This window comes from Camelus ferus, chromosome X (genome assembly GCF_009834535.1).
Source record: "Camelus ferus isolate YT-003-E chromosome X, BCGSAC_Cfer_1.0, whole genome shotgun sequence".
Classification (NCBI taxonomy): Eukaryota; Metazoa; Chordata; class Mammalia; order Artiodactyla; family Camelidae; genus Camelus; species Camelus ferus.
The window spans coordinates 56069899-56093428 of record NC_045732.1 but is presented as its reverse complement, the minus strand read 5'-3'; the positions used below and the strand labels follow the sequence as shown (position 1 = coordinate 56093428).

The following is a 23530-nucleotide window of genomic DNA, read 5'->3' as shown; positions in this document are numbered from 1 at the left end:
TCTCCAGTGAAAGTGGAAGAAACTTTTTAGAAATAATAGATAATCAGAAAATATTTTCCAGTTCTTGATTCACCACACTCTTCCTGCTTCCTAAAACAATCCTTCCTCCTGGAAGCAGGTTTACTTAAGCACACATATCCAGGAAAAGGCAATCTGGTGTGATTCAATAAGAGCAATTGGAGACAAGAATATTGGCCTGTTTAAATAGGTGAAATGAAGTAAGATGTATGGTCCTATTTGTTTAGAAATAACCAAACCTGAGGAAACTTTGCAAACATCTTCCTAGTTCCTATATTTTTATTTGCACTATGACTCTACTTCAATAATGGCAGTTGACAATTTTAACATAAAAACTCAGTACAGTTGACAAAGTCAAAATGCTTTTATTTTACTGAAATTTAGCAAGTACATTTTTAACAAAGAAAGTGTACTTTAACTTAATATATGGTAGAACAGAGAAACCATACATATGTTTCTAATCTCTAACACACTACCGCATTTTTTTTCTTAAGAGACAAAAAGCCAAGCTGAAGTGAGCATAGAAAAGCATCAAATATGGTCAAGTTACTTTAGCCATGAGGGTTTAGCTCATATTCTTAAACCAGTCAATCATCAATGCAAAAACAAAGTTTACATCATTGCTTTTAAAATGTACACATGTTCCTTTTTTTTTTAATGTAATAGAGATTGAATAGCTGCTTCAGTAAACAAAGCTTTGCTGATAAACACAATTGAAATAACTCCATGTTGAATAGTTTCAGAGATAAACTGGAATCACAAGCATCTTCATTTATGTAAAGCCAGCGAGGACCTTTCAGGCCGAATAAAACTGTTGTGCCATTGCTAAACAGTAATAGTTACCTCCTTTAAAAGAAAGAAAACAAGTTAGTTTTTCTGAGGAATAATTCTAACACGTGCTTAAAAATACTAAACTTCTATCTTCAGGCCCTTAAATGATTTGTTGTAACAGGCTTGATTTAATATTGGTAAAATTTAAAATTTCTCAACATTTCTCTATGTTCCTGTGTCAGTTTTCCAAGATCCTTCAAGTTGCATGCTACAGCTTCCGTTCTTCTTTCCATAGCACTTCTTTCCATCAAAGACTGGGAAGACTCATTTCATAAACTATGATGTCTATAGTTACCTGTGTTATTTTTCCTTTTGTACAGAATCGTGTGTTTGAGATCCCTGTGGTATACTGAAACAGGGGAAAGGGGATGTCTGGTTATGAACTAAGGTGATGACAGCTTTGATGAAATATTTTGTTTTCTCTACTCAGGTTAACTTTGAGACTGTGTATACTGCATGAAGTGAGACAAGTTCTGAATATCATTTTAACCACAGTGTTTAGTCAAACCTATATCGATTTAAATGCTGGTAATCAGAAGAGTTCATACCATCCTAGAGTTAGAAAATATTTGATGGTGTTGGTAAAAATTATAGTCAGAAACAACTTTCAAAAAAACAATTCCACGTCTTTTTGTCTAACCTTCCTCTTTTCCATAGCCCAAGTCTCTATCCAGCTACCTCATAAAAATTGGCTTTTGGGGACAAAAGCAGAACAAGGGAAGAAAGTGTAGATGATTGGTACAAATCCATCACCCCATCCTAAGAAACACTTTAAGACTATGTTTGTGAGTCAAATGCATCATCTTCACATATAAAGGAGAGTACATTATCATTGTTGGACTGATATGCCTAGTCTAAAACATTAAATCAGTCTAGTCAAAGCTTAGCATTGTCAGCAGGAAAATATGCCCTTTTACTATATAAAATCTTCAGAATATTTACTTTTTCTTTGTCAGAGATATCGTGGCAAATCAGTGGAGTTTTCCAGATAATATTCAGAGCCAAAAATAAAGATGTTGTAAGGTAATTGAAGAATAAAACAATTTAATTCTATGTCAGTCAGACTATCTGGAGGGTCAGACTTTATTAGCAAGCAACCAGGCATTTTGCCTAAAAGCCCATGGAAGTCATCTGAACTTTTTCAGGGAAGAAGAAAACAAAGCTTAAATTTTTGGAATCTGTCTAATAGTCTGTCATCCCAGAGAATTACTCAGACTTCTTTGTGGTGTCTGAGAATATTTGTTCTGGTTTTTAGTGGGGGAGGCATTAGATTTATTGGAGGTACTAGGGATTGAACCCATGACTTAGTGCATGCTAAGCACGTGCTCTACCACTGAGCTATACCCTCTCCCCTGAGAATATTTATTCTGATCAAATTCACCAGGTAGTGGCTCAGTTTTCCAGTCTATCTCATCCGCTGTAAATATAGCATAAATGCAAAGGAAAGCTCTTCAACATCAAATGGCAGACAGTCATTTTACCAGAGTTGAAAATTTATACAATATAGTTAAAACTTAAATCATGCAGTACAAATTGTGACCATTACAAATTTGAAAGCAATGGTAAAACAAAATAATATCCTGTGAGAAAGGTCCATAAACATAGTAACAAATGGCAAAAAAGCAATCACTATTTGTCCTTTAGAAAAAGGCAGTTTCTGAAAAATCTCCCTCCTTCATTATATTTAATTTTTGTCTTTATTAAAAAAGACAAACATCTTTGCCCACACCCTTCATTAAATGTGCCAATTTTTAAGGCCTATCAGGAACCGTTTCCACATCAGCTCAGAAATCCACAGAAAAACTAGGCCAGTAAGAAGATAGTATTTGTAGCATTTTTTCTACTTAGAATACAGTAAGTTGAGATTTCATAGTAGTAAATTTTTTTTCTCCTGATTTAGAGGATAGTAGCAAAATAGACTCTTGTGTAGCATGCTGTATAATGTTGACACAGATTCTGTTACTGCTTTACATGTGCCAATACTGAGTGATCCTAAGGAAGGAGCCAATATTGACCTGCTAACTGACACAGATCCTTGGAGCAATCTCAAAGTTGCCACATTTCAATTTCAAAATGCATTTCAGCTATAATATGAGTGATTTATCATTTAGTAGTAGCTGTCAAAGTAAACTCCTAGATAAAACACAAACATCTGGAACCATAAACAGAGGAGAGCAGTCACTGAATTTTAATCCAAACCCAGCATGCTCACTTCATTAGGAACAGGAAACAGCTAATTAGTAATTGAATGTTTCATGTTTTTAAAAGGGTCTGTACTTGAGCTCCAAACACAGATGATCTAATATGCATTCTGGATGTAAACAATATTAAAGATCAGGAAGAGCAATGAACAAGGCCTCTCCAGAGGAATGTTAGGGAGCTTGGGAACTTACGAGGAGTGACACACACTGACATTTGGGGAGAGCTGACAGATTTTATTGCTTTAAGATTTATCAGATAAGTAAAATGGGGAATTTGATACACACAAAGGTGACCATTTTAAAAATAAAAGCGAAGGACCCACACAGTCCTTCCCTTAGCACAGCACTGCCTAACATGGGCATACCCCATGCCAGGGGAGTCTGGTGTGTCCTCCTCCATATGGGAGATGGGAGATGCACCTCTGCTCATCAGTTAAGTTATCTTTAAAGGGCCACATCTGGCTGTTCCAAACTCAGGTAAGCATGAGATTTGCCTTCTGTGGTGTGTATCTGAAGCTTATGAAAAAGAATAAGCTAAAATCGGGTGTCATAAAGAAGGCAGATATGCGGGAAAAGGCCAGAAGAAAACATATGAGGATTCCTTACAGCTCAACCAAAGTCAATCATAGCTATTTGTAGAAAAAAAAAGATATTAGTTTATTTTTAGGTAACTTAGTTAATTTGAAAATATTGTTCAGTTTCCCTTATCATTCAATATATGCTGTTTGACTATCAAATAATGAGAGATTTCTGGATGTCTTTTGAAGTCACACCTCTTTGTTATTCAATTCAGATATCTGATATAGAATTCTAAAAGTGTGTCTTTGCCTTGTCCATCTCCATGACTACTTCTAATTTGGCATTATTTCACTGAATTAGGTTAAAGCCACATATCTACTCTACACAAGTCGACCTTCTACAATATGTAGGGGGCACCAGAAGCCTTAGAAAAAAAAAGTTCTTCAGAGCGTGGAATGACTGGAATGTCACATTGATATGAATTAATGTAATATTTTTTAAATGTGTAGGGTAGGTGGCCATTCCAGCAGAAATTTCATGCATTGGCACAGGAAACTGATTATTGGAGAATGGATAAAAACTCAGTTGGCCTTTTGCACAGGATGAGTGGTGCTTCTGTCACAACAGGACTTAATTCTAGGGCAGATGTAAAAACAACATAATGGATTAGTTTTTGCTCTGTGTAAAGAGGGTACTTTAGAAGAAGAATTAATATATCTTTTTGGTCACTGGACTACCATTTACCACATTGGAACACTGCTCTATTAGATTCGTAGGAGACATGAAAATAATGATGATGGCCAGGTCTCCATTAAGTAAACAGTTAAAAATATCTGAGGCCATTTCCTGGGCAATTCAAGCCAAATGACCCATTTGGTTCTAATCACTGGAACATCTTAGGCATCAGGCCATGTCTAGACCGGAGGGCGAGCAGTGGAAAATATCCATGATGTGACTGACCCATCATCTCTGCCTTTCTCCTTTCTTATGTGTATAGATTTTTCAGTCCGTTGGTTTGTTAATAGCTTAATAAAGAGGAACCAGGATTGGAGCTGGGAAGAGAGCAAAAAAGAATAAAAGGGGTATTTTTAGTAGCTTGAGTCTGTGTTTTTATCATTGCCTTCTTTACAGATAAGGAATGTGCTAGTAGAAAGGTATTCAATGACTTGCTCCACTATCAACAGATCAAAGAAAGAACTAGGTATGGTAAAATCTACAAACTAGAGCTCTCTATATTTCCTCAGAGAACACTACAGGAAACGTGTTTCTTTTCAAAAGGTGATTTCCACAGCAAAGATAACAAATATTGATCATTTGCACAAATGAATTACCTCCTCACATTAATTCCTGTTAAATTCCAGGTCAGCCAAAGAGAAAGCTATTTCATAGCAATTACAGCTTAAAGTGGGTGTGCCTGTGTTTTAATTTCTGTCACACCATTTAGAAATCGCATCTTCTATGTCTTAAAATTTCTTCCACCTACTTACCCCACTAGGATGCTGTGTGGATTAATGTGATAATGTTTATGAAGCACTATGAACTCCATGGAAGAAAGGGGTTAGAGAAGTGTAAAGTATCATGTTCAATCATCATTATGTTTATCCCCTAAAAACTTGTGAAGCCCATTCTCTAGCACATTTTTCCTGTACGTGCAACGTTCTAATTATCAGTAATAAACAAATAGTAATTGAAGGCTCCGTATTTTAAGAATTTGAGTAGGAATTTTAAAGAATTACAACACTAGATAAGCAGGTAACTGCTACAGCACCCTATTCGTGCCTATGATCAGTTGAAGTTCCGGCATCAGTGTTCAGGCTGCACAGAAAAAACAATAAAACCTGGTCAAAATTTCATTCCAACAAAGAAAATCCAAATTCTACTCAATGAACTTCACTGAAAACCACAAACTGGCTTTAGAGTATTTTGCTATGCTCTATATGTTCAAGATTTGACTAAATCTGTGTGCAAGAAATCTATTATTTTATTAAGCTTATCCCTTAATCATATATTCATCGGTGTAAGTCTTGTTCTATTAAAAACGAAATTATACAAAGGTGATCAAAACTGTAGATTTACAGTAATTTAAAGCTTAATCTTATTCTCTAGGGGTGATATTGACAATATAAGAATGGTGTAAATGATATTCCCTAACTCTAAAATATGCTTATGAGCCCCTTGTGCATGTTTTACTGCTTTACAACCTGCAGTGAAATGCATGACTAGCTTAATAAGCATTTAGAAAGGTTTTTTTTTCCCTCCTTCACAGTCTAAAACATGAGTAAAGATCCACCCTGTTTTCTCTGAATCAAAAATCTTTGTTAATGATTGCAATTTCCTTTCAGGATGAGATTTCCTTTCCTAACAGGATGGTTAGTTAAAAGTAACTTCTCACTATTTATTTTTTTTTACAAAACTACCAAGAAACCTGTCTGTAATGTTTTTGAAGGTTTACATTATGTTTAGAAAAAGTTATTTTTCTACCTAGAGCTCATGTTTTCTTCCAAGTATTTCCTCACCACTTATTGACTTATATAAACAAGGGGATTTCCTTGAGAACTAATAGGTTTCATCATAGGCATACTGTGAGCTCTCAGACCTTTCTTTTGGGGTAGTTCACTTATTCGTGAACAAACGGCCATATTTTATAAATGATTTCTCCAGCTAAGTATTAAATGTTATGTTTTCCTTAAGTTGCTTAATTAGTGATGTGTTTCTAATTTTCAAATGAGCATTATATTATTTGGCACCAAGTAAGATCATATCTAAAAGGTCATGTTTTCCTAACCTGAATGAGAGAGAAAAAAAATGTGCCAATTAATGCTCCACTTCAGTCTTAGGTTCAATCTAAATTAAATATGCAATTAATTGGATGAACTCTACTTCAGTTGTGGGAACATATTTAGAATGTGCCATTTTCAAATCAGATAAGTAACAGTAGTGAGGTTAGTCTGAGGTCCAGTTATTAGTACAGTAATATAAATAAAATGCTTCTAATCAGAGAGCAGGAAAAGTAGACCATTGCAAGACAGGGGCAGATAATAAAATCATAGAGCATTTGACTCCTTTTTGTCTAGAGAAAAGCATTATTTTAGATTCATTTTTAAGAAGGATCTGGTCCTTATTTTTATAATGTGGCACCTTTTCTAAAAAATGAAGGTTTATTGAAAATAATAACCACTTGGCCTTATTAGCCCTAAAAAAATTCTGACATACTTCAAGCAAAACAAAGACCAGTACGTGTCATCTTCTCTTTGCAAATGGTATCATAATGGAGTATCAACCTCTCTCACTTGCACTTTACCCTGTTTGGGGAAATTAATTCCTTAATATACCCTATTCCCCTTTATTTAATCTCTAGTTCTTATAAGAACTACCCTTAAAAAAGGAGATGGATACCCTTTTCAAGGGTATTACTATTCTCACATGGGGATAAAATAGAAAACTACATTTACCATAACCATATACTGAAGAACATATGTTTTAGAGATGGTTTTATACATCAATTATAATGCCAAATATTTTACTCCTATTAAAATCTATATTTACAAACACAAATGCTAATTTCGCATGTATTTTATAGAGCATAGTAATAATGATATTTCTTATACTTGTCAGAGAGTAGGGATCTGACTTATTGATGCAGATTAGGCAAATATTATTACTATTTTATTAAAAATTAAGGCAGAGAGATGTTGAATGATTTCTCAAGGTTAGTAACTGAGAAATTCTGACTACTAGACCAGTCCTCTTGCCACTATTTTATTGTATCTCCCATAGTCCAGTTATAAAATGGCAACAAAAGTGCATGTGTCCAAATTTTGAACTACACTAAGCGCTCTAGAAATATTTGAATTCTACTGTTCAGCAGGGGAGAGAAAGGAAGGAAAAGGCGAATAAATAAAAACTAGTATTCATGGAATGCTGACTATGTTAGGAGCCACACTAAGCCATTCTAAGCACTTATGTCATATGTGGAATGTCATATTCTTTTACTACTTCTTGTTGTAGAGAATGCCATGGTAAAAAGTGGTAAGCTGCTTATATTCCTATGCCATTCTAAAAAAAATCAAGGGTCATATCTCCTACCTCCAAAGTACGTAGGTTACAAAACGTTTTGTTAAGGTCAAATTTATTTGTGTTTTCCTTTTGTATGCTAAACTGATAGAAAGACACTATAGTTCCTCATTTCAACATAACCATAATATGAAATCAAAATATGGAGGAAAATGAAAATGGAAGTAATAGAAAAACATTAAATGTTTACTTGAGCAATGTTAAAAATGACCACATCGATATTTCCCATTGCAGGTGGAAATGCAGTTACTGGGAGATTGTAAGATTTGAGTTGCAAGTTTTGCCCCACTCATTTTAAATAGTTACTCATCAGTGCTGAGATCAGCGTAACATTCATTTGTACTGTTTTAAAGAAAATAAGAGTGTTTATTTTCTTTAACTTAAACATTTATGGAAGAATAGGTAAATACAGAAAAGAATGTTTATAAAAAATGATGCTTTTTTCAAAGCTACTAGAGGAATTGGTGAAAATGTTGTCCAAATAACCATTTGCATTACTGTGATAAAGTAGATTCCAGCTTAAGTATGTGGATTATTATCAGTGTTAATTTTGAAACATTAAACAAGTAAATTATAAATTTGGTAGGTTAATAGACTAAGGAATTTCAAGGAGGTCTGTATAAAATTTTAAACAAAGTTTTCCTTTAAATGCACTTTAATTTCCAAAATTGAATGCTAAGTGGCCATCAAAAAATGAGAAAAAAGTTCCCAAGAACAACAACAACGACGACAACAACAAAACTTTATGGCCCAGAGAAAGGAATCCTAGCCTAAAATTAGATAACTGAAGATCTGTTAAGGTTTAGTTCTGATAGGGTGATGTGTGTTTAGTCATAAATAGAAAATTTTTTTCTCTTACTACTTCAACTTTCTGCATAGTTTTAAATAGAAAAGAGAGATTGTATTTGTGTAATTTTAAGTATTACCCCAAACTCTGCAAGTTTTTAGGCAGAAGCGATTATTAAATTATAGTTAGTTTTAGTCTCTTTTGGTTAATTAACTGGAGAAGTCTTCCCCTATCCCAGCCCTGCTGCATTGTTTTGCATGGGATGACATTAAAGTCTAGTTAAATAGCCTAGCTAGCTAATTAATTAGGAGATATTTTTACAGATTTGGATTGATAGTGCTATTAGCAATATGTATTGAGATTGAAAACAATTGGTGAGGGAGTTAAAATTCCTATGTTTTAGAACTCATTATCAACAAGTCAATTAAATTCTCTTGGGTTGTTTCCCTACTTATAAAACTGAGGTTAAATATACCTTTATTAAATATTACATAGGAATAATCCTGTTAGATGATGTATGTGTTAAAAATGACACAAAGACAAGATCCTCTTTCTGATGGAATATGTTACCAATGAGAGGGCAAGCAATAAGCCTGGACTTGCAATATTTTGTGCAATGGAACTGCATATAGGGATAGCAAGACAGTGCTATCCCTACAAGTACAGTTTCATCTATTAACTTAGCCAAGTCTAAAAAAAAATCGAAGTCTTCAAAGGGACCCGAGACTGGAAGGAATTGGGAAGGGAGACATCTTGAATGGATTTATTATTTGAGTTTCTGGATCCAGCCATGCCTGAATTTATCCTTTGGAGTCTCAGTTAACTCACCCAATAAGTAACTTTTTTAAAACTTAAAACCGCCCCCTACAAAAAAGAAAAAGTAGCTCAAAGTTCACCAGGTTATACAAACACTAGGTATTGCCTTTCTTTTTTGCACTATTCCTATTTTAGACTATCAATTCCTCATTTCAAGAATAGTAAGTATCTTGGTATAGAACCACCACACATTTATGTGGCAACAATGTAATAATTTAATTTTTTAAAGTGGTATGACACAGCAGCATATGATTATAGCCTTCTATGAAAATGCTGTTTTCTTAATTAAAACACAAATGTGAAAATGAAAAATAAAACTTAAACTTTTAATCCAAGAAAGGCTTTCCTTTTGCATATTCCTCAGGTATATCTAGGTTGGTTGTGGGATAAGGTGTTTCTTAAGCTTAAAAAATTGTATTGTGTACGTAAAAATGATGGTGCATAAAGCAACTAGTTAAGCAGTTATCAGAGTTGAGTTAACCCCTCCTAGATTATAATCAGAAAGACCTACTGATTAATGAATTAGTCCTGTAGAGTCCAAAATGCTGAGTAGCAGAGCAACCTATTTTGGCTTGAAAGTCTCACTATCTTGCTATCCTTATAAGTACAATTTCATCTATTATGTGAGTGAGATGTAGCTGAATTGTGAGTCTTAGAGCTGTAGATAAGATTTTATGTTAACATCATAATTGGCATGGCAGCCTTTTAGTCACTGCAAATATCTTGTTAACAATGCAGTGGTAAGTGGTGCAAGCTACCCCATGAAAACCAGGCCCTAAATTATCAAGTAACATTAAGTTTGCCATGTACAATGCGGACTGGGAAAGAACAATCTCTTAAAATAAAGATCTTGTGGAGGATGAAGAAAATAAGAGATACAAATACTTCCTATGGAAGAAAGTAAAAAGACTGAGGTCATCTAATGAAACTTACAGGGGAAAAAAATGTTGCTGCTTTGGAGAAATATGCTAGGATCTTTTCTGTGGGGTGTATGCTACAGCCTTTTCTCACTCTAAGATGGCAGTTGCAGTAAAGTTTCTCTGGGTAGTAAAAGTCTCCCACTCTCAAAGGAACTATTTAAGGAAAGAGGACTCACTTCCCACAATCCCTCTAATCTCTGACATGCTATGTACGTCTACTTTACAAGAGAACATTGCTACTTTAAAATGGGACTATTAGAATGCCCATGTATATCTTCCAACACAGTACAAGTTGTCAAATGCGAGAGAAATGAATGGCTATGACAGTAGAGCAGGAAGTAGTCTATAGAACCCTTAGAGAAAGATGTAGAGCACACTCTGGTGGGAGTCAGTAGAAAAGCCTATAGAGAAATTCTATCTGCTCTCCTTTTAGTTTTTCTTGTCATATCACATACATGGCAAGAAATTATGTGATTTCTCTTCTTCAGTTCCCTTACTTGCTCCTATCATAACTTTCATTGCTATTTTACCAAAATCTGCAATGACAATTTTAGCCCATGGGTAATTGTTTTTGATAAATATTGGCCTGGCATCTTAAGTTCTTTAGAGGAATGTTGTTCTAGGTTACCAAGTGAGCAGCAAAGAGAGACGATAACGATGTGTCAAAGATCAAAGGACAGACACTGTTCAAACTGATTTTGAAAAAATGGATAAGAACATACAGATCCATATATATTTCATAGTATAAATATATATTAGAATTTCTATATTATAAATATATGTATATTAAATTTTATTTTAAAATATGTGTTTTTTAACATAGAGATTTCAAAACTGTGTCTGCTAGTCACTTTGCTTTTAATTCTTCACTGGCATTGTCACCAAGTGCTGCATATATGAGATCATGGATTTTATATATTAGAAGGGTCAGTTTATACTTTTTGCTTGTTTTGTTTTATTTTTTTGTTTTTCTTTGGGGAGGTAATTAGGTTTATTTATTTATTTATTTTTCTAATGGAGGTAGTGGGGGTCGAACCTAGGACCTTGTGCATGCTAAGCACACATTCTACCACTGGGTTATACCCTCCATCCCAACACTCTTTAAATAAGCTCCCACATTTTTTCCTGAACAAAAATGGTTCAGAAGAAAAAAGAAAAGTCTAGTAGGTTTATCTTTTACATCAAATTTTGATTTACTTTTGACATGTAGTTTGGATTTAATATCTACTTCTGGTTTGTTAGTATCAAACAGAAGGGGAAATATTTAAGATTCCACCATATCTATGGAAAAGTATCCAATGAAAAATATATTCCAGTGTTAAGCCATCTTGTGTCATTGTCAAGCACGTAGGCAAAAAAGCAAATGTGAAAATTATTCACAGAAACTGACATTAGTCTTGCAAAAGAAGTTCCTGGATTTTCTGTTTTATTTTTTTCCCCAAACAAATGCTGTGGCAGAAATGGGTGCAATGTGTCACTGTGTCCTTGTATTTCATGATGTTATCTCATCTGAACTTTTTTTTATTATTTTATTTTATTACTAGAAAGTCAGTTCATGAAGGCTGTTATCTGTTTTCCAAAATTTAGGAGCTTCATATTCTGGATTTTCTTTATCTATTGTAATTATTAAGATGATGCTGTCAATTTTAAAAAATTTAAGAAACATTCCCTGTACCAGTAGCCCCTAACAATGAAATATAGTCATACAAAAGTTAACTAAGGTATAAACATGCAAAAGGAGAAGTCTCCCTGCGATCATAAAATGATGTTATTTTCTGTTCAGCAGTTCATGTTACTGCTGTTCATGCTAATTAATTAAAGGAGCTGTTGCTGTAATGTGCAAACAGGGAATCTGAGAAACTGAGAGGGCTTTTAGGTCTCCAAGTGAAGTTAAGTCAATCTGGGCGCGGGCAATCAAATGTAATGAAATCACTTGTCAGTGCTAAGCTTGCAAAAACTGTGAAGTTTGACTAGGGAGTAAAAGGATTATAATTAGATTTCCAATAGGATAATAACTAAATGGCAGAACGCAGTAAAGAGAAAATATTACTTTGTTAGCTAATGGTACTGCTGTTCGGTTTTAGTTTTTATCAGCGCACTTGTAGTTGTGCTAATTTAATTTGCTTTTATCAGCAAAAATGCACTACGCAAATGGTACTTGAATGTCATTTGAAAAAATCATTGATCTGAAGGTACACTTAATGACACCCAGTATGTTTGTTTTATGTGAAATGGAGATTGGTTGATAAGATGGTTGCTGTCTTCCAGGCCCCCAACTGAGTTATGGGAATCTGGGTGGGAGGATATTAGTGTATATCCTTCACCACCAGCAATAGTGGACACAGCTATCACAGTGAGTGTTTATTCATTTTTTGATCACCTAATAATATTCAGAAGGAGCTGCTATCATAGACTGCTAAAATGAAAGGGATACAGAAATCTTTTTATCAGAATGTGGTCTATGCATGACACCCTGTCTGTCAAACAACCTCATTCAAAGAATAAGACATGAAATAACTAAGCTGAAGAGATTTAGTGTGTGTATGTGTGTATATATATATATATATATATATATATATATATATATATAAAATATATATGTATGTATATATATATATATATATTCTTTTATATATATATATAAAAGAATCCTAGTACATGGGCAGTTTGTCTATACTAAGAGCCATGTGCAAATTATCATAAAACTATATATGACTTTATTACTTCTAATGATGGCCAAGCAACATTCTTCTAAGTCCTCCTTAAATTCTCTTAAGGAAATGTCACAGTGGAACTAATTGAATTTCAAAGAAAGAGCACTAAGTGAACGATAGATTTCTATCCAGCAGAGCTATTGACAATAGGTAAAGACTTCACTGATGGTGGAATTGTTTGTTGTGATGAAGATGAGTTTTGGAAATGGCATTGGCTTGGCATGCATGAACTGACCCTCATAAACAATGCTAGGAAATAATCTTCCAAGTTAACAAATGGATAATTGAAGGAAGTGGAAGAGATGAAAACAGTATCAAAATAAGTCACAAAAGAAAAGAAAATAATACACAAAAGCAAAATTATTAGGCAGAATGGGAAAATAATGGTTAAGCTTGAATTTTATGTTTTCCAAGCATTGTACATTTTCTCAAGTTCATGGATACATATAAATGTAATCTTTCAATTCTGAGTATCTTAAATAAAAAGTAATATTATTGGGGTTTTTTGGTAATTATTTGAATTGATTGATTTGGTGAACTGTATTTAAGATTAGTTCTGATAATATTTTCAGATACCTATTCCCTTGGCTAATAGAATAAATCAGTTTTTGCTCATGAAATAATTTCTTTTAGATATTAAATTGTGATTGTACTATTATACTGACACAACTCATTCACTCTAGTTTTCTATGAATTATAATGATAGGAATTGTATTATTTACCTTGCTTAAATGCCATGATAAATGGAGGTGAGAATGTGTACTTTTTTATTTTTACCACATTTATCAAGAACACTATTTAATATAACCTAAAAGACAATCAATACGAATTTTTAACTCACCATGTTTTACCATTATTGAAGATATTAACCACAAATGCTAGACAATTTGATATAAAATTTGAAAAAAATATATAAAAGTTAATCTTGCTTTAACTATGTTCCATCTTAATCCTTTTAAAGGTGCATCTAACTCTCTCATGTTTAGCTAGCTGAAGACAGGAGAGCTTATTAAATGTATGCTCAGTGAAAACAAATATTAAGTGTGGCCTCACATAATCACAAATTAATATGCAAAAGTCGTTCTTTCCAGACTTCATTAAAATAAAAAAAATGGGGACCAAATAGAGAATGAATCTACCTTTTACTTATATCATGTAATTGACCTCCCACAAATAAGTTATCTGTTGTTTGTTGCATGGAAATGAACTAACTTTAGGACAGATTAAAAGTTTGTTATCTATCTCAAAGTTGGGAATGATGTTACGACTATGAACTAAAGGCATTATGTCAACTAAACAAACAGTAATGAATTGAGAGTATAGGATTAAAGGATAATAAAGATACAAACCCACTAATGGCATGTTTGCTTTACTTCCTGCAGTTCAAAAGCTGACCTTAACATCCCATTCAAAGGAGGGCCCAATCAAGCTCAATGATCCTAAAAGCCTGGATCTGTATTTGTGTGTCACAGATTCAAAAGGGATCAAATGCTTCAGGCTTGTTCAACCCCACCTTGGCGCTGATATGTGGTGGCAACCTCAACTAGTGGTGGCCACAACTAGTGAGGCTGTATTTATCAATTTTACCGTGGCGAATTGATTGGATAAACGCTGAGTTCCATCCAAAATGTCTTTGCTCACACAGACAGAGTCTTTAAGTTGAGGGAAGAAAGCAGGCAAGCAAAAGAGGGATAAGAAACAGCAAAATCTTCTCTGAATTAGCTAAATATGCATGCTTTCACACCTAGTGAAGTTAATGCATTAGTTAGGTCTACCCAGCTGCAGCAGAATCAAGCATTACCAGAAGACCCATGATCTCTGACACTCCTGGTTTTGTAGGGATGATGTGCAAAACTACATGAATGAGGGTTTCTAAATTTTCTGAAGCTGCCACATTAAAGCATGAGCCACTGATGAACCCACGTGGATCTTTTGCTCACATCCAATTCTGTTGCCTTCAAGTAGATCCAGTCATTACACAGTAGAAAGGCACTGATTAGTTAGTTACACTTCCGGCAAGTAACCTATCTATGGCTGTTTTTAAAAGTAAGGAAACTGTTATCTCATGGAGATGCTTTTACTTTTTTATTAGAGTGAGACATGAATGTGAAAACAAATATCTGCATACAGAGGCTGGAAAAATGGCATTAGAAACACACTGAAAAACTCCAGTAGTCAAATTCAATTTTTATTTTTAGGTGTGTTTGCACTCTAGTAGGATTTTATATTGATTTGTTTTATCTATTTTCTTACTACTAAACATTTTTTAAAATATTTTAAAGCTCTAAGCAGTTATGAGAATCCTGCAAATTGTGAATCATAAGTCCTGCTCTTACTTTCACATTGAGTTGGTTTCTAGAACCATCTAAAATTAGCATCAGAATTTAAATGTTAATTTTTTAAAAAGCCTGCCTAGAACACTTTGCAAATATTGATAGGCTATGATTATTGTACCTGTGGCTTTTACAAACAGTAATGTAGTCAGATTTAAAACACATGCTATTGTACCCTTCTGAAAGGTAAATTATATCCCCAGTTTTGCATTTTTAGAATATGCCTAACATAAATGTACATCCTTTTAACAGAGAAACATATGAGACATTTGATCACATTGTATATGTAAAATTATTAGTCCTTAAATACATAGTTCCCCAAAACACTGCAGACTTCTTCCTCTGTCATGAAGTAAGAAAAGTTAAACTTACTTATTTTACCTATATGAAAAGTATCAACATAGGAGTTCATCCCCATCCCACCCCCAGGGGTCAGTCACATATTAAGCAGTTATAGAGAAAAGCACGCTGTTTACTATACCTTGCATAGCAGTACTATCATGGGGAGTCCCATTGCTTTCTACTTCAATATCTGGAATCCCAGTGTCTGAAAGAAGTGACATTCAAGATTAAGGTACAATTCTGTTTTTCCTGATTCCATTTTAAGTGAAAACTCTCAGTAAGCCAGTGCTTTGGTCCTAGAGATAACAGGAGACCTTGGGTGGCACTTCAGGTTTTGTTTTTTGTATGTCTGTATGTTCTTAATGGTAGGAGGGAGGATTATAAACCGTGGCTGAATTCTACAGTTGGTCATATATTTTCAGGTATATGGTAAATACTGCTTTATTTATTTTATTCTCCAGGGACAAATTCCGGAAAACGATCTGTCCATAAAAACCCCCTCAGATCATCAGGTAACATACCCTGACTGTAGAATAAGAAAAAGGTGAATATAATTGCATAAGTAGAAGTGCCACATCCTTATGTTATATTTTCCATTTTTAAAATGTGATAGATGATGAGATTATCTCGAAGCTAAGCATACGTGAATACCAAAACACAGATTATGTCTGTGGTCTTTATGTAGTACTGGCCCCGGGGGCCAAGGGATACATGAATTGTTTCAGAAAATTAAAAAAAAAAACTTCAGAAAAAGAAACAAGGAGTTGGGGTTTTATTTTTAATTTTAAATATGAAATGTGATTATGTAAAAGTTATTCACCCACATGAAGCACAGCTTAATATGGACACCTCTGTATATACACATTTGCTCAGACACCCTTGGGTAATGTCATAACAGACATCAGTGTGTCATCCAATGCCATCAAGGAGTAATGTGAGAAGGAAATGATTTGAATACAAGTTACCCATCATGCTGTAGAAACAGCTGCTTTTCTTTTATAATAGAGAACAGGGCTCTGGAATGGAATTCACATACAGGTGGATTTCAAATATGTAAAATAAAAAGTTAAACCTCCTTGGAATTACAAGTTCAGGGCCTCAAATAATAAGCGTGCACATGGTTGACTCCCACTGTCTAAGATGTTCCACTGTATACGATATTCATGTCTTATTTTTTACCTTCTCTCTGCTGTGTCTCAATGACGCATGGCTGTCAAGAGCTAAGAATCGAGCTCTGTATTTCTATTGATTGTGAGGACAATGATCCAAGACAATCACAGTAAAAAGGGAATTGAACTTTTGGAAAAGTACAAATACGGTTGAATATTTGTGTAGGACCTTTATTCATTCTTAGTATAGGACACTGAAGCAACCTCCTTTTAGTTCATGTGTGTGTCATATGTGTACATGGAGTATGTGTACATGTGTGTATAAAATTCTCAGGCTCATTCTTGTCATACAATCATATCTGTTAAATATACCAGTGGTTAATGGGCAAGGAAAGAACTTGAAATGCTCTCTGAGATGAAATTATGTTGTGGGGTTTCATAATTTAAAATGGAATCAGAAAAAGTTTGGAATTAAGAAATTTCATAATGGAAGCACCTCTTCTCACAGGAGCTCCAGGAATTTAGTTAGAATATTTTTTTTCAACCATGTGCTCTTTAAGCTCTCAGCATTGATGCAATCTGTGTTTAAGGAACAAGCATCCTAAAGCTCATTAAAATAGAGTACACCAAACATCAGCATATTTTAACATGAATGGACATAAAATATTTACATTTTATTTGCAGGGAGGTTATCAATATTACTGCTTCTACTGCAAAAGTCAGCAGGATTTCCTGTTATTCCCAGGCTTTTTGTATCTCCCAGAATAGGGATTATTTTGACAGATTTAATTAATGACCTAAAACACTTGGCCTCAAATTGATTTTTTAATTATTTCTGGACAAAGTATCTCCTCTCCTTCCGTCATTCCTTCCTTCCTTCCTTCCTTCCCTCCTTCTTCCCACTCTCTCTCTCTCTCTCTCTGCTTTGTGTGCCTTGAGTATGAAGGTCCAAATCAGACGTTACCTTTTAACATCCTCAGTCCACTGTCAGTAGTAGTGGCTTGCTTAAGTGCTTGCTCCACTTGCTCTCTGCGCTTTGATTCAAACTCCAAGGCTTCTTGTAGTTTCCTCTTTGCTTTTTTCTCCTTCTTCAGGCGTTTTTGCATGGTAGCTAAAATGTGTAAAGGGAAGTAGTTTTCAAAGGCGTGGCCATGGAAATAAGGTTGCCATTTTGATGAATTATAAACCATACATACAGATTCAGAGAGAGGTACAGATGTATGAGTCAACATATGATTAGCTTCTTTTGATTCCTATTGTCAGTAGACCCAACCAAAGAGTGTTCAGTCATACAACTGACTTCTTTTTGCTTTCACCTCTCCAGTGAGCATGCTCTATATTACGTGCATTTGCACGGTGGTGGTAGTAGTGGCGGAAAATTGTTTCCTACTTTGACTTCATAAACTTAATGAGTGCATGAAATATTTTATAAATCTCTTAAGAAAAATATTCTTATGATTCACCAGGTTATTGCTATTCATATTTCAAAATATAGAAAAAAAATCTGAAAATATTTATTAAGTCGCAACAAATGATATGCCTTTTAAAACTTACAGTGTCAAGGGTCTAATTCTCTGAGATGTTACCAGTTTTAATGGCAAATATCTCTTTAAATATATGCACGTATCATCAGACTCTCTCTCCATATATCTATATCTATACATTTTAAAGAAAATAACTTTCAGCAATGATTTTATTAATCAACCTGTAAAAGCACAATAGCATTTCTCTCATTTCTATGATGAGGTATAAACAACTGTAACTCAATTCTCAAGGCTTTATATCATAACTAGAAACTTCAACTGCCCTAATGTACGATTGTTTCTAAACCCTGAAACCTTGAAATCAGTGACAATTTCTCAAATAGGATTACTGGGCTTCAGTAATATATTGGTTTATAACAGGGGTCTAAGCAGACCAGCCGTCATATTCTCCCTAAATTGGTTTTTAAAAATTAAGATATTGATATTATGACAATAGAAAAATATTTAAGGAACATTAAGCAAAATTATAAATTATGTGATATTTTTAAATGTTAAAAGTATTCATATATAATTAAAATATTTTGATCGCACTAAACTGAATCTGATGCTAAATTTGAGTTTCAGTTGTATTTATCTCACAGTTCAATGACTTTTCACATAAATGACCTTCAGCAACTTGAAGAGACTCAGTTACCCATCTAAATTTATGTTTATTTAAGACAAAAATTCAGAGGTGTAAGGTAATAACAAGATGGAAATCTTGGAATAAAAATGAAAATGTATGGCTTCTTTTATTTTTGATACAAGACTATTAAATGAGATTGAACATAAAAATATTTTACTATCATAATTATATTTAATTATCATCATTCAATTTAAAGCATTTAGAAAATTACTTAAGTCAGAAGCATAGATTTATTTAAATTAATGTATAACAATGTCCTTGATAAGACAAAAATTTGATTCCTGTAAAATTATTTATTTAAAAGTATTCTATATGTTGATTCCCTTGAAATTTATGATTCCATATATTGTAAACAATGCCACAGCATATTACATTTACAATTATATAAGTAAATAATAATAACTATAATTTATTTAGGACCTACCATGTACCAAACATTTTTCTGGGACTATATCTCATTTAAGCCTTACAGCAACTCAACAAGAAAGATATTGTTATCTCCATTTTATAGATGGAGAAACTGACTCCTTGAGAGGTCAAGACATTTACTCAAGATCACAGAACTAGCAGTTTTTATAGGCTGAGGGCTAAAGATCATATAGGTAATTGTTTCAAAGCCTGGGGACCATATAGTTAGTCAAGGACAAAGACAGATGACCCCCAAGTTCTCTTGTAGTTCTATCATTCTATGATTCTAATTGTTTAATTGCAAAGAACAGTATAATGTACATATATGAATGTTTAATTCAAGTCACATGTTCTGACTAGAAACAAAAATGTAGTTAGGTGGAATATTTAAGTATGAAACATTGCTTTCTTTAACTGAAAAGAAAAGATATTCATAGTGATTCTCACTATAAATATAGTTTTACAAGTGTTTTTTATATATGTATATATAGTATTACTATTTTTCTCTAGAGTTGAGGAGACACTACTTTTTAACCATAATATCAATTTCTTCCCTCTTTCTTTTAAATCATATGACTTCGGATAAAGAATTCACCCTTTATCATAAAAGTTGGATTACTGTGTATAAAATATTTAGAGAACTAGAAAGGAATTTAAGTGATCACTCAATTCAACTATTGTAATAGATGGTGATGCTGAGATTCATAGAGATGAAGTAGATAGTTTCTTTGAATCAATGAGGATAACAGAGTCATTTCTTATAATTAGTCATAAGAAGTAAAAAGTTAAAAACAGTGTTTAGCACATAGCAGACAGTTGTCAAGCATTAGCTAAGTGGAGGAGTAGTAGTGATGGTAGTAGAAGAAGTGACAGTAATGACAGTAGTAGTAATGGTGGTAGTAATATTAGTGGTGGTATTATTATTATATCATAAAATTGCTAAATTTATTAAATACAAATGCTTCATGGTAAGTTTGATAATAGATACCATATTACATATACTATATCTAGGACTTTTAAAAAGACAATAGGTGTGATATCAATGATAAATACAGACTTGAAGAGTCTATAAGAAGTTAATAAACAGAAATCAGTATGAATAGATCCCTAGAAGTTAGAATCCAATTTTAATATATGTAGTAGATTTTCATTAGTCAATTTAAGAATGTTATTATAGTTAACATATGATTATTTGGTATTCTAGTATAAAAAATTTCCCTACTAAAGAAATGTATTTTAATGACTGCTAATCATAATACATATTGTATACCAAACATCATAAATAAACAAATTTCTCCAAACTTTAAAAAGACAATTTAGCCTTTGCTTAGTAGTAGTTAATGAATTTGGCAAGATAAGAAGAGGTTTAATTCCTTTTCAATGCAATGACTGAATTTTCATTTTGACCTAGACTAATGATTCCTAGGCCTTAAGGGAAATGCACAGTAAAATTTTAATTTGTTGACACAAATTTTGGAATATAATATGCTATTTTTGGAATAGTATAAAGTTAGTGGATTTCACTCAACTGGAGTCATTCTTCCTTGTTTAGGGAGGCATTATCCAGGTTGTCAATTTCCTCTCCCTTTCTTTGCCTCTCCTTCCCACTCTTTAACTCTTTTACTTAAGTCTTGCTTTGTGATCCTTCCATAGAAGAGTAAGCAGAGAAGGGAAATAAGCTGAAATTTGCAATAGCCATTCATGCTGCTGTTTACTATTTTATGGTAAATTTAAGGAAGAGGTGGGAATTCTTGGCTAAAGTTTTTAATTTTCTTGGCTTTGATATGAAGTCATCTCATTCTTTACATCTGTAGCTTATCAAATGTCTACCCATTGTTGGCAAGTTAATTTTATTTGTGGACAACATTTCTCCATTCTCTCCCTTTTGTCTCCATCCCTACTTACCCTACCTTACTTCAGTCCTCATCACCACTACCTGGGTGAGAGCAGTCTCCTTTTACACAGTCTCCTTGTTTCCAGTCTTACGCCAAGTCCCCTTTAATCTATCTCAACACCAAGAGTGGTCTACCGAATTGAAATCAGACCAGATTATTTCCCTGCTTATCTTTTAATACTTCCATAACCTACAGCTACTCTTTTGCCTGGTTAGAAATGTCCTTTATAATTTACCTTCTGCTTTCTTTTTGCATCATCTCCCACCATTCACTTCATAAAGCTCAAAGCCATAGTGATAACAAACTATACAGTTGCCCATGTTTGAGGCTTCTTGCCTCCATACCTATGCTCACTGATATCTCTGTCTAGAATGGCCAGATCACTCAGGTACTCTCATGCCCTTTCTTGGCTTACTGATTCTTCAAGACTCAGGTTTAGGTGTCAGCATCAGAAAGCGTTCCTCAACCATCCACCCTGCCAATACCAAGTTGAACTAACTACCCTCTCTCTATATATACATATATAATGTGCATCATTGCTCTTACCACTTTGTCTTGAAATTTGTTGGTTGTTTGTGCTAGTCCTCTGAAATGTACATCTTTCAAGGACAAAGACTGACTTTTATTTATCTTCTAACCTCAGAATGTAACATTGTTCTTGGCAAAGAGTAAACATTTCATATACAAATATATATATGTTAGATTATATATATATCTATCTATCTCCAGGTGTATTTTATGAAATTTTGAGGAAACTAAGAATATTCATGTTTCTAAATCTGAAGTGTAGATCTCACTCATTATATATAATTACAAAGAGAAATAGTATAAACATCTTACCTTGTGGATTGCACACAGTATTTGATTCTTAGCTTGTCATTTGTTTTCGGCAGTTCCAGGCCATCCCTGAGACTATTTCTACTATTATGGAAAATATCTCCAACATGATGTTAACTTGTTCATCATATTGAACTTGTTAAACTTACTTCTGCTTTGAAGCTCAACTGCAAGTTGTCTTTCAAGGTTTTCTCTAATTTCTCTCTCTCTATACAGCTCCATTCTCAGTTCCTTTTTTTCCTGTTGAATCTGCTTCTCCTGGATGCGAGCATTATCCAAAGCCACTTTCAGTAGACCCTGTCAAAGTACAGCAAATGACATGCAGTTCATCTTATCTGTTTTAATTTTTCAAATATGAAATAATTTATGTAGGTGCTAATGTCTTGTATTACATTTATTTTGTTTATAGAAATATTGTTGACCTGAATGTTGGTCAACAGAGTCTCCACAGAGGACAGACTATCAGCAAAAATGAATGGTCCAGGGAATCCAGGAGGCAATGCCTGCCCAGGAGTCAGTTGGATCTTGTCCAAGGGTGACTTCATCATTGGAATTTGAACGGGTACCTCTTCTGCAAAAAAACAAAATTAATATCAGAAAGTTCACAAACTAATAGCTCACGTTTTTCACTATGTTTCTTTGACCTCTATGGCATCTATAAAGATTTCTAAAATGAAATGGTGGAAAACACATAATTGGAAGTCATACCTATTTCTCAGCTGACTCTAATTTCTCAAAATAAGTGTTTCTGTAAAGAATCAGTGAAAATGAAACAACATTTACTGCCAAAGAGGCATACAATTTGGAGAAACAAATTTAAGATATGTTTATTAATAACTATAAATTAAATAATCAGATCACTTCCTGATAAAGCATACATCGCTTTTTTATTTTTTCTCTTTAAATCTAGCTATCCATCTATATATCTATCATTTCCATTTTAACACTTTTATTGAGGTATAATTTATATATAGTAAAATTCAACTATTTTAATGGTATGTTTCAATGATTTTTGTAAATTTGTAGAACTGTGCAACCATCTCCAAAAATCTATTTTAGAACATCTCAATCACCCTCAAAGTACCCCTTAATGCCCATTTACAATTAATCTCCTTCCCCACCTCCAGCCCCAGAAATCACCAGTCTCTCTGCTGTCTCTATAGGATTGCCTTTTCTGGACATTCACATAAAGAGAATCATACAGTAAGTGGTCTTTTGTGTTTGGCTTCTTTCACTTAGCATAATGTTTCTGAGGTTCATCCATGTCATGTCATGTATCAGTGGTTTATTCCTTTTTATTGTTGAAAAGTTTTCCATTGCATGGATGTATTGCTTTTTGTTTAACCATTCACTAGTTTGGCATTTGGCTTGTTTCCAGTGTTACCTTTTTTTTTTGAAGAATATTTCTTATGGAAAAAAAATTACTTATAGTGCAAAAATACAAAGTTTATCTTTCCATTCCTTTTTATATTAACTTCTTCTACACTCTCATTACTTTAATGAGATTCCCTCTTAGCTTCAGATGAAGAGACAGTAATAGAATATTTGTCTAATAAG

The 23530-nt window shown here is 33.6% G+C and overlaps 1 protein-coding gene across 1 annotated transcript in view; it reads right to left on the bottom strand.

The window, feature by feature from the left end:
* Positions 1-364: 364 nt before the first annotated feature.
* LOC102513235 (dachshund homolog 2) overlaps positions 365-23530 on the bottom strand; it is a 119697-nt gene continuing 96531 nt past the window's right edge. The window contains exons 6-10 of the mRNA XM_032474685.1: positions 22396-22544; positions 22123-22270; positions 17629-17775; positions 15695-15760; positions 365-864 (exon numbers count right to left, since the gene is read on the bottom strand). Coding sequence (XP_032330576.1) covers positions 815-864; positions 15695-15760; positions 17629-17775; positions 22123-22270; positions 22396-22544 — 560 coding nt within the window. The 3' untranslated portion in view covers positions 365-814. The remainder of the gene's footprint in view (positions 865-15694; positions 15761-17628; positions 17776-22122; positions 22271-22395; positions 22545-23530) is intronic.